This window comes from Triturus cristatus, chromosome 9 (genome assembly GCF_964204655.1).
Source record: "Triturus cristatus chromosome 9, aTriCri1.1, whole genome shotgun sequence".
Classification (NCBI taxonomy): domain Eukaryota; kingdom Metazoa; phylum Chordata; class Amphibia; order Caudata; family Salamandridae; genus Triturus; species Triturus cristatus.
In genome coordinates, this window is record NC_140592.1 from 1290698858 (window position 1) to 1290715688 (window position 16831).

At 45.0% G+C, this 16831-nt stretch overlaps 1 protein-coding gene across 2 annotated transcripts in view; it reads left to right on the plus strand.

Moving 5' to 3' along the window:
- Nucleotides 1-16831, plus strand: part of THBS1 (thrombospondin 1) — a 106989-nt gene that overhangs the window by 16407 nt on the left and 73751 nt on the right. For both annotated transcript variants that reach the window (XM_085627474.1, XM_085627475.1), the window contains exons 3-5: nucleotides 531-1108; nucleotides 5679-5754; nucleotides 10865-11061. In XM_085627474.1, coding sequence (XP_085483600.1) covers nucleotides 531-1108; nucleotides 5679-5754; nucleotides 10865-11061 — 851 coding nt within the window. The remainder of the gene's footprint in view (nucleotides 1-530; nucleotides 1109-5678; nucleotides 5755-10864; nucleotides 11062-16831) is intronic.

The following is a 16831-nucleotide window of genomic DNA, read 5'->3' on the forward strand; positions in this document are numbered from 1 at the left end:
CTTTCCCTCCTTCTAATGTCTTGATCCACCCCTCCTTGTCCCCCCTTCTAATGGATTCACCCCCCTTCCTTTCCCCCTTCTAATGTCTTGATCCACCCTTCCTTTTCCCCCCTTCTAATGTCTTGATCCACCCCTCCTTGTCCCCCCTTCTAATGGATTCACCCCCCTTCCTTTCCCCCCTTCTAATGTCTTGATCCACCCTTCCTTTTCCCCTTGTAAGTTTTTATTTCTTCTCTGGTGTCTCCACTTCTGCTCCAGCGTGGCTTCCTCTTCCCTGATGTCCCCTCTCGCTTGCTTTCTCTTAGTTCTTTCTTCGTCTCGTTGCTTCCCTCAACCTCTCACGTTCTCTCTGATCCACCCTTCCTTTCCCCCTTCTAATGTCCGGTGTCTTCACTGAAGTGTCTCCACTTCCTCGCCAGCGTGGCTTCCTCTTCCCTGATGTCCCCTCTCGCTTGCTCTCTCTTCCTTGTTTCTTCCCCTCCATCTCCCCCCTGTAACCTCTCCGTTCCTCTCTCTTTGGTCCACTCTAGATCCTGTCTCAGATGATAACAGCGTCTTTGACCTCTTTGAGCTGGTGGGCTTCACGCGGAAGGCGGTGTCGCGCCGTGCTGGGGCAGTCCACCTGGTGAAGGGTCCAGACCCTTCCAGTCCAGCCTACCGGATCGAGGACGCCGAGCGGATCCCACCGGTCCCTGAGGAGAAGTTCCAGGACCTCCTGGACGCCATCAGCAGTGACCGGGGCTTCATCCTGCTGGCCACCCTGCGTCAGAGCAAGAAGACGCGTGGGACCCTCATGGCCGTGGAGCGCAAGGATGGCTCTGGGCACGTCTTCAGCCTGGTGTCCAACGGCCGGGCAGGTACCCTGGACCTCAGCCTCAGCGCCGAGGGCAAGCAGCAGGTGGTGTCCATGGAGGACGCGCTGCTGGCCACGGGCCACTGGAAGAACATCACCCTCTTCGTGCAGGAGGACCGCGCCCAGCTCTACGTGGGCTGCGACAAGATGGAGAACGCGGAGCTGGACATCCCCATCCAAGACATCTTCAAAAGGGACCTGGCCACCTCCGCCCAGCTCAGGGTGGCCAAGGGCGGCGTGAAGGACAACTTCCAGGTGAGGCGAGGGTGGGCGACAGGTCCCTCAGTGCCCACTCCTCAGAGATCTCCTGCTTTCTAGCTAGGGTTGGGATACACCAAGAGCATTACCTACACGCATAGTTGTAGTGTTGCAATGTTCCCCTGTAATAAGAAAATCACATTGGTAATCTACTGCAACAACTGATTACAGCTGTGATGTTACAATCCTGCTGCCAGCTGCCAGCAGACAAGTGCTACAATATATCAATAGCATTACGTGCATACGACCTTATTCTGACATCACTAGTCACGTGTAATAAGAGAATTATAATGCTACTCCACTGCAATCATTGGTTACAGCTGTGACGGCACAATCCCTGCTGCCAGAGCCTGCAGATACGTTTTACGGATTATCAATTCTATTATCTACATACATACTTGTTTGACATCATTACTCACCTGTAATAAGAAGATTACATTGCTACTCTACTGCGGTAACTGATTACAGTTGTGATAACATAACCCCAACTGCTAGAGCCAGCAGACAGTGTGAAAGAAGGTCACAGAGTAGAACTTACACCTGATAAGTGACTCATCAGTGGATGAATGAGCTTTTCTGAGCTGTACTTCCCTCTCAGCGACAGGCAGACACACCAGAAGACATACAGGGCAGAAGACATACAGGGCAGAAGACATACAGGGCAGAAGACATACAGGGCAGAAGACATCCATGACAGAAGACATCCAGAGCAGAACACATACAGGACAGAAGAAATACAGGGCAGAAGACATACAGGGCAGAAGACATACAGGGCAGAAATACAGGGCAGAAGACATATAGGGCAGAAGACATACAGGACAGAAGATATCCAGGACAGAAGACATCCAGAGCAGAAGACATACAGGGCAGAAGACATACAGGGCAGAAGACATACAGGGCAGAAGACATACAGGGCAGAAATACAGGGCAGAAGACATACAGGGCAGAAGACATACAGGGCAGAAGACATATAGGACAGAATGCAGGTTTCCAGTTTAACACACATTTCGAGCTATAACTATTTGAAAGTGACTCATTGGGCATCTTGGTGACTTCCCTCACTTTACACTGAGCACCTTGGTGACTTCCCTCACTTTCCACTCAGCACCTTGGTGACTTCCCTCATTTTACACTGATAACCTTGGTGACTTCCGCCACTTTACACTGAGCACCTTGGTGACTTCCGCCACTTTACACTGAGCACCTTGGTGACTTCCCTCACTTTCCACTGAGCACCTTGGTGACTTCCCTCACTTTCCACTCAGCACCTTGGTGACTTCCCTCATTTTACACTGATAACCTTGGTGACTTCCGCCACTTTACACTGAGCACCTTGGTGACTTCCCTCACTTTACACTGAGCACCTTGGGGACTTCCGCCACTTTACACTGAGCACCTTGGTGACTTCCCTCACTTTACACTGAGCACCTTGGGGACTTCCGCCACTTTACACTGAGCACCTTGGTGACTTCCCTCACTTTACACTGAGCACCTTGATGACTTCCCTCACTTTACACTGAGCACCTTGGGGACTTCCGCCACTTTACACTGAGCACCTTGGTGACTTCCCTCACTTTACACTGAGCACCTTGGTGACTTCCGCCACTTTACATTGAGCACCTTGGTGACTTCCCTCACTTTACACCGGGCATCTTGGTGATTTCCCTCACTTTACACTGAGCACCTTGGGGATTTCCCTCACTTTACACCGGGCATCTTGGTGACTTCCGCCACTTTACACTGAGCACCTTGGTGACTTCCCTCACTTTACACTGATTACATTGGTGACTGCCCTCACTTTACACTGAGCACCTTGGTGATTTCCGCCACTTTACACTGAGCACCTTGGTGACTTCCCTCACTTTACACTGAGCACCTTGGTGACTTCCGCCACTTTACATTGAGCACCTTGGTGACTTCCCTCACTTTACACCGGGCATCTTGGTGATTTCCCTCACTTTACACTGAGCACCTTGGGGACTTCCCTCACTTTACACCAGGCATCTTGGTGACTTCCGCCACTTTACACTGAGCACCTTGGTGACTTCTGCCACTTTACACTGAGCACCTTGATGACTTCCCTCACTTTACACTGAGCACATTGGTGACTTCCCTCACTTTACACTAGGCACCTTATTGACTTCCATCAGTTTTCACTGGGCACCATGGTGATTTTCCTCACTTAACACTCATGGCCTCAATTATGAAACGTGTCGCATAGTTGGGAAAAAACAGAGATGCTTTACTTTTCACTGCGCCCTCCTTGCGACACCATGGATGCACCGTATTTACACTACGGCGCTCCGTGTCGCATGGATTGACCAGATACATTAGGAATCCTGACGAATCTGGTGGCGTGGTAATGAAGCATTGCTGGATTGTGTCAGTAACCTGACGCAACTCCAGCAGTGCGTCATTACACATGCAGCGAGTCCCATGTGAAAGGCCCTGCATCACTCCGTAAGGATTTGACGCAGTCGAGTCGTAGAAAGGCGCAGTGACATCTCATGGATTCATTGCGCCTCTTCTATGAGCCTTATTTACTTGGGAACGGCCACCCTGCGTACATTATACCTGCCTAGATGCGTCACTTTGTAGTTAGGGTGCAGTATGGCGCATTGGTTACGCCACCGCAGCATCACTGAAAACTGACACAACTGCTGCGTAATGCCTTCATTAATAAGGTCCCGAGCACCTTGGTGACTTCCCTCACTTTACACCGGGCACCTTGGTAACTTCCCTCACTTTACACCGGGCACCTTGGTGACTTCTGCCACTCTTTTCCGGGCACCTTGGTGACTTTCCTCAATTCACACCGAGCACCTTGGTGACTTCCTTCACTTTACGCTGAGTACCCTGGTGACTTCCCTCACTTTACACTGAGTACCTTGGTGACTTCCCCCACTTTACACTGAGTTCCTTGGTGAATTCCTTCACTTTACACTGAGTACCTTGATGACTTCCCTCACTTTACACTGAGTACCTTGGTGACTTCCCTTACTTTACACTGAGTACCCTGGTGACTTCCTTCACTTTACACTGAGTTCCTTGGTGAATTCCTTCACTTTACACTGAGTACCTTGGTGACTTCCCTTACTTTACACTGAGTTCCTTGGTGAATTCCTTCACTTTACACTGAGTACCTTGATGACTTCCCCCACTTTACACCGGGCACCTTGGTAACTTCCCTCACTTTACACTGTGCAGCTAGCTGACTTCCCTCACTTTACACTGAGCACCTTGGTGACTTCCCTCACTTTACACCGGGCACCTTGGTGACTTCCCTCACTTTACACCGGGCACCTTGGTGACTTCCCTCACTTTACACCGGGCACCTTGGTGACTTTCCCTCACTTTACACCGGGCACCTTGGTGACTTCCCTCACTTTACACCGGGCACCTTGGTGACTTCCCTCACTTTACACCGGGCACCTTGGTGACTTCCGCCACTCTTTTCCGGGCACCTTGGTGACTTTCCTCAATTCACACCGAGTACCTTGGTGACTTCCTTCACTCTACGATGAATACCATGGTGACTTCCTTCACTTTACACTGAGTACCTTGGTGACTTCCCTTACTTTACACTGAGTACCTTGGTGACTTCCTTCACTCTATGATGAGTACCTTGGTGATTTCCTTCACTTTACACTGAGTACCATGGTGACTTCCTTCACTTTACACTGAGTACCCTGGTGACTTCCCTTACTTTACACCGGGCACTTGGTGACTTCCCTGACTTTACACTGAGCACCCTGGTGACTTCCCTTACTTTACACTGAGTACCCTGGTGACTTCCCTTACTTTACACTGAGTTCCTTGGTGAATTCCTTCACTTTACACTGAGTACCTTGATGACTTCCCCCACTTTACACCGGGCACCTTGGTAACTTCCCTCACTTTACACTGTGCAGCTAGCTGACTTCCCTCACTTTACACTGAGCACCCTGGTGACTTCCCTTACTTTACACTGAGTACCCTGGTGACTTCCCTTACTTTACACTGAGTTCCTTGGTGAATTCCTTCACTTTACACTGAGTACCCTGGTGACTTCCCCCACTTTACACTGTGCAGCTAGCTGACTTCCCTCAATCTACAACAATTCCTCTGTGACTTCCCTCACTTGACACCGGGCACCTTGCTGACTGCCCTCACTGTACACTGCACACTTTGTGACCTCATCACTTTATACTGAGTACCTTTCTTACTACCTTTACATTATGTAATACCCTCACTCAGCCCTTCTCACCAGGTCCGTTAGAGTCCTTTACTCTGCACCGGACACTTTGGTGACTGCCCCACTCACTGTGACCTGGCTGCCTGGTTCCTGCAATGGCTTGGTCCGCATTTTTGCCTTTTGTATCGGTGTAGGTGACAAGTGTTCCTACTTCTCACTGTATCTACCTTGGAAAGATGAAAGTCCGGGTGGGCCTTGCCTGGACATAAAATATGACCAAATAAATCCCGCCTGGCTGCCTGAGTAATAAATCCCTCTCTATAACTCTGAAATGCTCTGTAATGCAGTTTGAAGCCTGTTCACCCGAAGGTGTAATTATTTGTCTCTCCACAGGGGGTGCTGCAGAATCTGCGCTTCGTGTTTGGGACCTCACTGGACGCCATCCTCCGAAACAAGGGCTGCGCCAGCAGTAAGTCTACTTTTTTGCTCTGAGCCCTAGCCACCCCCCACCCCCTTTGAAGTCTCCCACCCTACAAAACTTATTGGCAGGAATTGGGGGAGCCGGAGGGGCAGGTCTGAACTCAGGGGGTGGGACCTATGAGATCATTTCAGAGATACTATTCTTAGAGCTCATAATCCATATTAAATGTGCGACTTATAAAAGTGCAAATTGCCCAGACACACTGCTCCCCATAATTGGGCTGATGCGAGCCCTCACAGGCCTGGGTCCCAATTAGTGGTGGGCATAACTCGCATGATTCCGTGTAGCGTAAATATGCAAAATTACCTAAGAATTCAGACAGATTACGTAAAATTACGTGAGAAGAGTAATTCTGTGCTTAGTGCTATTTCTCAGCGCAAAAATGCCCCCTCGTGTCCACAATGGACGCATTTTGTGCTGAGAAACGGTGCTAACTGCAACAGAACAGCAATGGTGACCACCAACTTACTCCCAGCATTTAACTCTATTTTTAGCATAAAATGACCCTCGCATCCGAAATGGACGAGGAAGCATTTTTAAAGAAATAGCGCTAAATGCGCAGAACATGAAAGACGAGTACAAGCAGCCACTTTTCCCCCAAATTATGCTAGCAGGAGCAATCTCATAATTATAGGTAGGCTTTCCTGTTTTCAGTTTCTATTTTTGGTAAATTCTGGTGGGGATTTTTCAGTGTTTTCAAGTGATTTCAATACCTTAAAAAAACAGTGGTTATCAGTGGTTACACATTTTCACACAGCTAAAAACAACTGAAACAGTGTTTTTCCGGTGTGTATGGAACATTTTGATTTTATTATTGCTTGCTTGCTGCACTGATTGTGCATGGAATATAGACAGTATATGAGGTCCAAATACATTTTAGCAAATCAAACTTATTGCAGTACACCATGCAGTACTTCTTCAGTGAGTCTTTGGTCCTGTGCGCTCGCTCTATCCTTCCTGAAAAGGCCCGCTCAACATTGGCTTTTGAGACGGGCAATGGCAAAATAGCCAGTACACAATTGGCTATCTCTGGCCACTGACCTAGCTTTCCATGCCAATTATGGTGCACTTGAAGATTGCGATTCTCTGGGCAAGTTCTGCAACATTTGTGTTGAATTGGGCGCTTATGCCCTCAGAGTTATTGAAGCGGTCAAAAATGAAGCAGCACTTTTGAAACTACGGAGGAAATTCCCCTTTATGGAAGGGATCGAGATGTTGTAAGAGTACCACAGTGAGGTTTCATTGACTTCAAATGCCATGGCTGGCGAAGGGACATTTCCATGCATCATTGCAAGACATTGCTCATACATTATAAAATAAAAGTTCCCAAATTGCTCTTCCACATTGCTTTGCTTACCAGCACTCTAACACGGAACACAGTGCAGTTCCTAAGTCACTCTGGGCCTCATTTATGAAAAGTGACGCATCGCTGTGAGAAAACAGCGATGCATCACTTTTCATTGCGCCCTCCTTGCGACACCAATGATGCGTCATATTTACAGAATGACGCATCATGTCGTAAGGAGTTACAGATACGTCAGTATTTCTGACGTATCTGTAGGCGCAAAAGTTATGCATTGCTGGAGTGTGTCACAAAAGTGACGCAACTCCAGCAATGGGTCATTACACATGGGAAAGTCCCATGTGAAATCTGCCTGCGTCACCCTTACGCCTGCCATGAGGCAGGCGTAAGATATTGACGCATTTGCATCCTAGAAGTGGCGCAGTGAAATCTTATAGATTTCACTGCGTCACTTCTATGACCCTTTCTTGTGTTGGAACGCCCCCCCTGCATACATTATACCTGTTGCTGGTATAATGTGGCGCAGGGGTTTACAAAGTGACGTATCTACCTAGATGCATCACTTTGTAAATATGGTGCAACAAGGCACATTTTTTACGCCGCTGGTGCGTCACAAAAAGTGACGCACCGGCGGCGCAAAAGTGACATATGGGCTCATAAATAAGCCCCTAAGCATGTTGCCCAGGCTACTCTCAAGGAGATGTTTCACATCTACACCAATTATGCTGAACACTTGGCAGACAAGGGTGTTTTCAGACTCTAGTTTTTTTTTATTATGTCCACTACAGCAGTCATGCTTTCCTGTAAAAATCTAAGAATGCAGTAGAGTGGACTTTTTTTCACATCCCTATCAATGTGCGACCAAAGATCCTCACATTTCTTGCCTTTGGCATCATCACTCAGCCAAGGTTCTGTAAACGGTTGGCATAGCGCTAATAGAGCATCCACGGCCCCTTGGACTGAGAACCATCAGCTAAATGGCCCAGTTGGGAGGACTCTTTCTTTGATGCCACACAAAGCACGAAATGAGAAATATTTGAGTTTTAGTTCCCGCGCATAACGAAACAGTGCACCAGAATGGACGAAAAATGTAATAGAATTCCTCATTAACTCTCAAGATAGTAAAGCTGCTTTCAGCGTGCCATCACACCAGTGGCAAGGATCTCTTACGGGCAAGCACCTCAGTTCAGGTATCGATTTTGTCAGGTCATCACACAACTTTTTCATACACGTAGCTGAATGAATCACTGCAAATACAAACGGTATCGCTGCAAATACAAACGATATCACTGCAAATACAAACGATATCACTGCAAATACAAACGATATCACTCCAATCTTCGTTGAACTTGGAAAGAATCTTATAGCAGCAACATTTCAAGTGACTCTGCGCACCATGTTTTCCAAAAGTCTGGTGTCGTGTTTTCACCACTATCCCACATGCCTGGTGACAGTGCTCTTTCCACATACACGTGTCACTGCACCTTGCATGAAAAGTTTAAAGCCTGAGGTGTTGGCAATTCACCTACTATCAATACTGACCCACTAGAAACTGGGGGCTGATGTATGAAGGGTTTTTACCCATTTTCTGTGGGTAAATATGATGGCACATATTGGGAAAAAGTCTAAGTCTAATGAAAGCAGCCATTTTACCTAGTGAAAGACTCAAAAGCAGGCAAAATATCAAATATGATTTTGATATGTCCTGATTCTGTACAGTTTATAAAATAATTGAACAAGACCTAACACATGCTTCATAACCCGACATCTTTAGACCAAAGACCGCAAAACCGGAAAAAGCAAAAGGAAGAACAAACAATATTTTAGTGACATCCCTAAACAAAACTGAAGCAGAATAGGATTTTTTGCTGCTAGTTGGTATAACCAAGTTATATTGTATCGGCCCCTTCAGAAAGGAAAAAAAATGACTCTTTCACTCTTCTTTTCCTTGCAGGTGTTTATTCAGTGCTTATATGTTTAAACTGGTGAGGGCTATTTCTCTTTCGGTGGGGATTTATCGGTTATTATAGGTTTCTACCTAAAACCAGACAGCCTAATTATAGGTAATTATGCACCAAAAAGTAACACAGAACTACTCCGATTTCTCCAGCGTAATTGAACTTCTGCCCAGGCCGAGTCCCAATGCAGCTGCACCTCGTGCCCTAATGATACCACCAGCTCTGAGTAGCAGGCTGTCTCCTATGCCTCTTCCACCCACTCCCCACCATCTCTCCGAGACCAAGCAGAGGTGCCTCCTCAGCTTCAGTGCTCCCCTCCCATGAGTCAGTGCTGAGGCCCAACACTACGTGGGCACAGAACGGTGCTCTGGAACCTAATGCAAGCAATAAAGGATGGTAACACAGCCCCTCACACCTTGGCCCCGGCACCACTGCACCTTCAGCACCCATGATACTGGCAGCCCTGTCTGCTCTGCCCTCTCCATTTGTAAAGTGAAGTATCTCCTACTCAGCACCTCCCCCCTGTGCTGCCCTTTTGACGGTATTCATGGATCGCGCCCATGTCCTCTTTGTCCCGGGGGTTACTTTGTGGTCCCAGGGGTTTGAACTATCAGGGCACTACACCTGAACGTGCCCCTCCCAGCCCCCCCTCGACCCCCACCTGACAGGACATCTGCATGTCAACAGAGGTTGGGGGATCTTACCTGTCAGGACTCTGCATCTGAATGTGCCCCTCCCAGCCCCCCCCTCTCGACCCTCACCTGACAGGACATCTGCATGTCAATAGAGGTCGGGGGGTCTGACCTGTCAGGACTCTGCATCTGAATGTGCCTCTGCTGGCCTCCTTCCGACCCCGCACCCCTCAACCACAACCCCCTGACCTGACATGACATCTGCATGTAAACAGAGGTCGAAGTGGGTGGGATCTATGAGACCCACATGCCCATGATTTTTATTTCTCATACTTTTTGTTAAAAAACAACCATACCTGGATGGTTAATGCAGACCTTGAGGTGTTGGGTCTCCTGAGCTGTGAAGCCGAGAGACGGACAGAGAGCTAAAGAAACAACTCTCGCGAGATCGCGAGAGTGCTCGCTGCCCAAGAGAAGTGGCCATGTGTTCAATTGGTTGATCACCAAACGCAACGGCTGCTCAGAAGGCTTTCCAGACTTTGAGTCTCTAAAGCTTCCTGGCCACAGAGATTAATTCTTTTCCTGAGGTAAGGGGATTACCAGCTAAATTCTGCAATTCATCGTTTTATTGGGCACTTATAAAAATGTTTGCGCTAGGTACAGTCTGAGTACCTATTGCTAAAATATATACTTTAAAGGCAATTGTTTTCTCTTTAACTCTAAATCATTTTGTGGCAGCCTATCTTACACTGCATGTAATGCAATTTTAAAATAAGTGTTTTCTGTCACAGGCTGGGACCTCATTGCACTATATATACAAGTCACCATTCCTCACATGCTCCAACCAGGATTCAGTTCTGTGACACTCTAGTAACGCACAGACCTCCGCAGTGATCCCATTAACCAACTAAGGTCTCATCTCGTAAAATGCTTTTTCCATTAATTAGTTTACCTTGTACTTCTTTTTCACGCTAGGCCCTAACAACTCTTCACGGAGGAGTCCCTGAGGGCCCCCCTCAGACCTCAGGAAAGTGTTCCTCTAGGGCCCTCGATCCGCCTCCTGATGGGCTGCTTATGTTCCTTCTCTACGAGTACACCCGTTATAGCTACTTCTAGGCCGCTATTGTGTGAAGTGAGGTCTACGTATTGGCCCGGTCCTTCTTCACACCCCAGGTCCTCAATTCTTATTCTCTCCCTTGTTTCAGTCACAAGTGCAGTCATCACCTTGGACAACCCTGTGAACGGTTCGAGCCCTGCCATCCGCACCAACTTCATTGGGCACAAAACCAAGGACCTACAGGCGGTGTGCGGCTTCTCCTGCGATGAACTCAGCAACATGTTCATGGAGCTGCAAGGACTGCGCACCATGGTCCGGGCGCTCCAGGACAATGTTCGCAAAGTGGTGAGTCTTTCGTGGGGTTAGAAGCTTGGTCATCATCAACAGCGGGTCAGTGGGTCTGTTCGGAGAGTAAAACGCCAACGGTGAGTCTTTACTGAGAGTAAAACACCAACGGTGAGTCTTTACTGAGAGTAAAACACTAACAGTGAGTCTTTACTGAGAGTAAAACACCAAGGGTGAGTCTTTACTGAGAGTAAAACACCAAGGGTGAGTCTTTACTGAGAGTAAAACACTAACAGTGAGTCTTTACTGAGAGTAAAACACCAAGGGTGAGTCTTTACTGAGAGTAAAACACTAACAGTGAGTCTTTACTGAGAGTAAAACACCAAGGGTGAGTCTTTACTGAGAGTAAAACACCAAGGGTGAGTCTTTACTGAGAGTAAAACACTAACAGTGAGTCTTTACTGAGAGTAAAACACTGAGGGTAAGTCTTTACTGAGAGTAAAACACCAACGGTGAGTCTTTACTGAGAGTAAAACACTAACAGTGAGTCTTTACTGAGAGTAAAACACTGAGGGTAAGTCTTTACTGAGAGTAAAACACCAACGGTGAGTCTTTACTGAGAGTAAAACACTAACAGTGAGTCTTTACTGAGAGTAAAACACCAAGGGTGAGTCTTTACTAAGAGTAAAACACCGAGGGTAAGTTACTGAGAGTAAAACACCAACGGTGAGTCTTTACTGAGAGTAAAACACTAACAGTGAGTCTTTACTGAGAGTAAAACACCAAGGGTGAGTCTTTACTGAGAGTTTTAAAATAAACAGCACTGCCTAAGATGAATTTGCATTTTTCGTGTTTTGCACAAGAGGTTCGGATGGCCCAGCTTAAACATTAGAAACTGTGAAAATTGGCAAAATCACTCCGCGTGTGGAGGAATAAGGTTGAAATTAAGATTAATTAAAAAAGTTTATAATATGGATTACTATGGATTACATGAAAAAATTGGAATGACTAGATGATGGCTTAGCAGGCGACTTCAGCTGTGCGTTTGGACGGGGCAGATGGTGCCTCCAAGTAGTGAACTTTACTAAGAGTAAAACACCAAGGGTGAGTCTTTACTCAGAGTAAAACACCAAGGGTAAGTCTTTACTGAGAGTAGAACACCAAGGGTGAGACTTTACTGAGAGTAAAACACCAAGGGTGAGTCTTTACTGAGAGTAAAACACCGAAAGTGTATCTTTACTGAGAGCAAAACACCAACGGTGAGTCTTTACTGAGAGTAAAACACCAACGGTGAGTCTTTACTGAGAGTAAAACATCAAGGGTGAGTCTTTACTGAGAGTAAAACACCAAGGGTGAGACTTTACTGAGAGTAAAACACCAACGGTGAGTCTTTACTGAGAGTAAAACATCAAGGGTGAGTCTTTACTGAGAGTAAAACACCAAGGGTGAGTCTTTACTGAGAGTAAAACACCAACGGTGAGTCTTTACTGAGAGTAAAACACTAACAGTGAGTCTTTACTGAGAGTAAAACATCAAGGGTGAGTCTTTACTGAGAGTAAAACACCGAAAGTGTATCTTTACTGAGAGCAAAACACCAACGGTGAGTCTTTACTGAGAGTAAAACACCAACGGTGAGTCTTTACTGAGAGTAAAACACTAACAGTGAGTCTTTACTGAGAGTAAAACATCAAGGGTAAGTCTTTACTGAGAGTAGAACATCAAGGGTGAGTCTTTACTGAGAGTAAAACACTAACAGTGAGTCTTTACTGAGAGTAAAACATCAAGGGTAAGTCTTTACTGAGAGTAGAACACCAAGGGTGAGTCTTTACTGAGAGTAAAACACCGAAAGTGTATCTTTACTGAGAGCAAAACACCAACGGTGAGTCTTTACTGAGAGTAAAACACCAACGGTGAGTCTTTACTGAGAGTAAAACACTAACAGTGAGTCTTTACTGAGAGTAAAACATCAAGGGTGAGTCTTTACTGAGAGTAAAACACCAACAGAGAGTCTTTACTGAGAGTAAAACATCAAGGGTGAGTCTTTACTGAGAGTAAAACACCAAACGTGAGTCTTTACTGAGAGTAAAATACAAACAGTGAGTCTTAACTGAGAGTAAAACACCAAAGGTGAGTCTTAACTGAGAGTAAAACACCAATGGTGAGTCTTTACTGAGAGTAAAATACAAACAGTGAGTCTTTACTGAGAGTAAAACACCAACGGTGAGTCTTTACTGAGAGTAAAATACCAAGGGTGAGACTTTACTGAGAGTAAAACACCAAGGGTAAGTCTTTACTGAGAGTAGAACACCAAGGGTGAGTCTTTACTGAGAGTAAAACACCAAGGGTGAGACTTTACTGAGAGTAAAACACCAAGGGTGAGTCTTTACTGAGAGTAAAACACCGAAAGTGTATCTTTACTGAGAGCAAAACACCAACGGTGAGTCTTTACTGAGAGTAAAACACTAACAGTGAGTCTTTACTGAGAGTAAAACATCAAGAGTGAGTCTTTACTGAGAGTAAAACACCAAACGTGAGTCTTTACTGAGAGTAAAATACAAACAGTGAGTATTAACTGAGAGTAAAACACCAAGAGTGAGTCTTAACTGAGAGTAAAACACCAAGGGTAAGTCTTTACTGAGAGTAGAACACCAAGGATGAGACTTTACTGAGAGTAAAACACCAAGGGTGAGTCTTTACTGAGAGTAAAACACCGAAAGTGTATCTTTACTGAGAGCAAAACACCAACGGTGAGTCTTTACTGAGAGTAAAACACTAACAGTGAGTCTTTACTGAGAGTAAAACATCAAGGGTGAGTCTTTACTGAGAGTAAAACACTAACAGTGAGTCTTTACTGAGAGTGAAACATCAAGGGTGAGTCTTTACTGAGAGTAAAACACCAAACGTGAGTCTTTACTGAGAGTAAAATACAAACAGTGAGTCTTAACTGAGAGTAAAACACCAAGGGTGAGTCTTAACTGAGAGTAAAACACCAATGGTGAGTCTTTACTGAGAGTAAAATACAAACAGTGAGTCTTTACTGAGAGTAAAACACCAACGGTGAGTCTTTACTGAGAGTAAAACACCAATGGTGAGTCTTTACTGAGAGTAAAATACAAACAGTGAGTCTTTACTGAGAGTAAAACACCAAGGGTGAGACTTTACTGAGAGTAAAACACCAAGGGTGAGTCTTTACTGAGAGTAAAACACCGAAAGTGTATCTTTACTGAGAGCAAAACACCAACGGTGAGTCTTTACTGAGAGTAAAACACTAACAGTGAGTCTTTACTGAGAGTAAAACATCAAGAGTGAGTCTTTACTGAGAGTAAAACACCAAACGTGAGTCTTTACTGAGAGTAAAATACAAACAGTGAGTATTAACTGAGAGTAAAACACCAAGGGTGAGTCTTAACTGAGAGTAAAACACCAAACGTGAGTCTTTACTGAGAGTAAAATACAAACAGTGAGTATTAACTGAGAGTAAAACACCAAGGGTAAGTCTTTACTGAGAGTAGAACACCAAGGGTGAGACTTTACTGAGAGTAAAACACCGAAAGTGTATCTTTACTGAGAGCAAAACACCAACGGTGAGTCTTTACTGAGAGTAAAACACCAACGGTCAGTCTTTACTGAGAGTAAAACACCAAGGGTAAGTCTTTACTGAGAGTAAAACACCAACGGTGAGTCTTTACTGAGAGTAAAACACCGAAAGTGTATCTTTACTGAGAGCAAAACACCAACGGTGAGTCTTTACTGAGAGTAAAACACCAAGGGTAAGTCTTTACTGAGAGTAAAACACCAAGGGTGAGTCTTTACTGAGAGTAAAACACCGAAAGTGTATCTTTACTGAGAGCAAAACACCAACGGTGAGTCTTTACTGAGAGTAAAACACCAACGGTGAGTCTTTACTGAGAGTAAAACTCTAACAGTGAGTCTTTACTGAGAGTAAAACATCAAGGGTGAGTCTTTACTGAGAGTAAAACACCAAACGTGAGTCTTTACTGAGAGTAAAACACCAATGGTGAGTCTTTACTGAGAGTAAAATACAAACAGTGAGTCTTTACTGAGAGTAAAACACCAAGGGTGAGACTTTACTGAGAGTAAAACACCAAGGGTGAGTCTTTACTGAGAGTAAAACACCGAAAGTGTATCTTTACTGAGAGCAAAACACCAACGGTGAGTCTTTACTGAGAGTAAAACACTAACAGTGAGTCTTTACTGAGAGTAAAACATCAAGAGTGAGTCTTTACTGAGAGTAAAACACCAAACGTGAGTCTTTACTGAGAGTAAAATACAAACAGTGAGTATTAACTGAGAGTAAAACACCAAGGGTGAGTCTTAACTGAGAGTAAAACACCAAACGTGAGTCTTTACTGAGAGTAAAATACAAACAGTGAGTATTAACTGAGAGTAAAACACCAAGGGTAAGTCTTTACTGAGAGTAGAACACCAAGGGTGAGACTTTACTGAGAGTAAAACACCGAAAGTGTATCTTTACTGAGAGCAAAACACCAACGGTGAGTCTTTACTGAGAGTAAAACACCAACGGTCAGTCTTTACTGAGAGTAAAACACCAAGGGTAAGTCTTTACTGAGAGTAAAACACCAACGGTGAGTCTTTACTGAGAGTAAAACACCGAAAGTGTATCTTTACTGAGAGCAAAACACCAACGGTGAGTCTTTACTGAGAGTAAAACACCAAGGGTAAGTCTTTACTGAGAGTAAAACACCAAGGGTGAGTCTTTACTGAGAGTAAAACACCGAAAGTGTATCTTTACTGAGAGCAAAACACCAACGGTGAGTCTTTACTGAGAGTAAAACACCAACGGTGAGTCTTTACTGAGAGTAAAACTCTAACAGTGAGTATTTACTGAGAGTAAAACATCAAGGGTGAGTCTTTACTGAGAGTAAAACACCAAACGTGAGTCTTTACTGAGAGTAAAATACAAACAGTGAGTCTTAACTGAGAGTAAAACACCAAGGGTGAGTCTTAACTGAGAGTAAAACACCAATGGTAAGTCTTTACTGAGAGTAAAATACAAACAGTGAGTCTTTACTGAGAGTAAAACACCAACGGTGAGTCTTTACTGAGAGTAAAATACAAACAGTGAGTCTTAACTGAGAGTAAAACACCAAGGGTGAGTCTTAACTGAGAGTAAAACACCAATGGTAAGTCTTTACTGAGAGTAAAATACAAACAGTGAGTCTTTACTGAGAGTAAAACACCAACGGTGAGTCTTTACTGAGAGTAAAACATCAAGGGTGAGTCTTTACTGAGAGTAAAACACCAAGGGTGAGACTTTACTGAGAGTAAAACACCAACGGTGAGTCTTTACTGAGAGTAAAACATCAAGGGTGAGTCTTTACTGAGAGTAAAACACCAAGGGTGAGTCTTTACTGAGAGTAAAACACCAACGGTGAGTCTTTACTGAGAGTAAAACACTAACAGTGAGTCTTTACTGAGAGTAAAACATCAAGGGTGAGTCTTTACTGAGAGTAAAACACCGAAAGTGTATCTTTACTGAGAGCAAAACACCAACGGTGAGTCTTTACTGAGAGTAAAACACCAACGGTGAGTCTTTACTGAGAGTAAAACACTAACAGTGAGTCTTTACTGAGAGTAAAACATCAAGGGTAAGTCTTTACTGAGAGTAGAACATCAAGGGTGAGTCTTTACTGAGAGTAAAACACTAACAGTGAGTCTTTACTGAGAGTAAAACATCAAGGGTAAGTCTTTACTGAGAGTAGAACACCAAGGGTGAGTCTTTACTGAGAGTAAAACACCGAAAGTGTATCTTTACTGAGAGCAAAACACCAACGGTGAGTCTTTACTG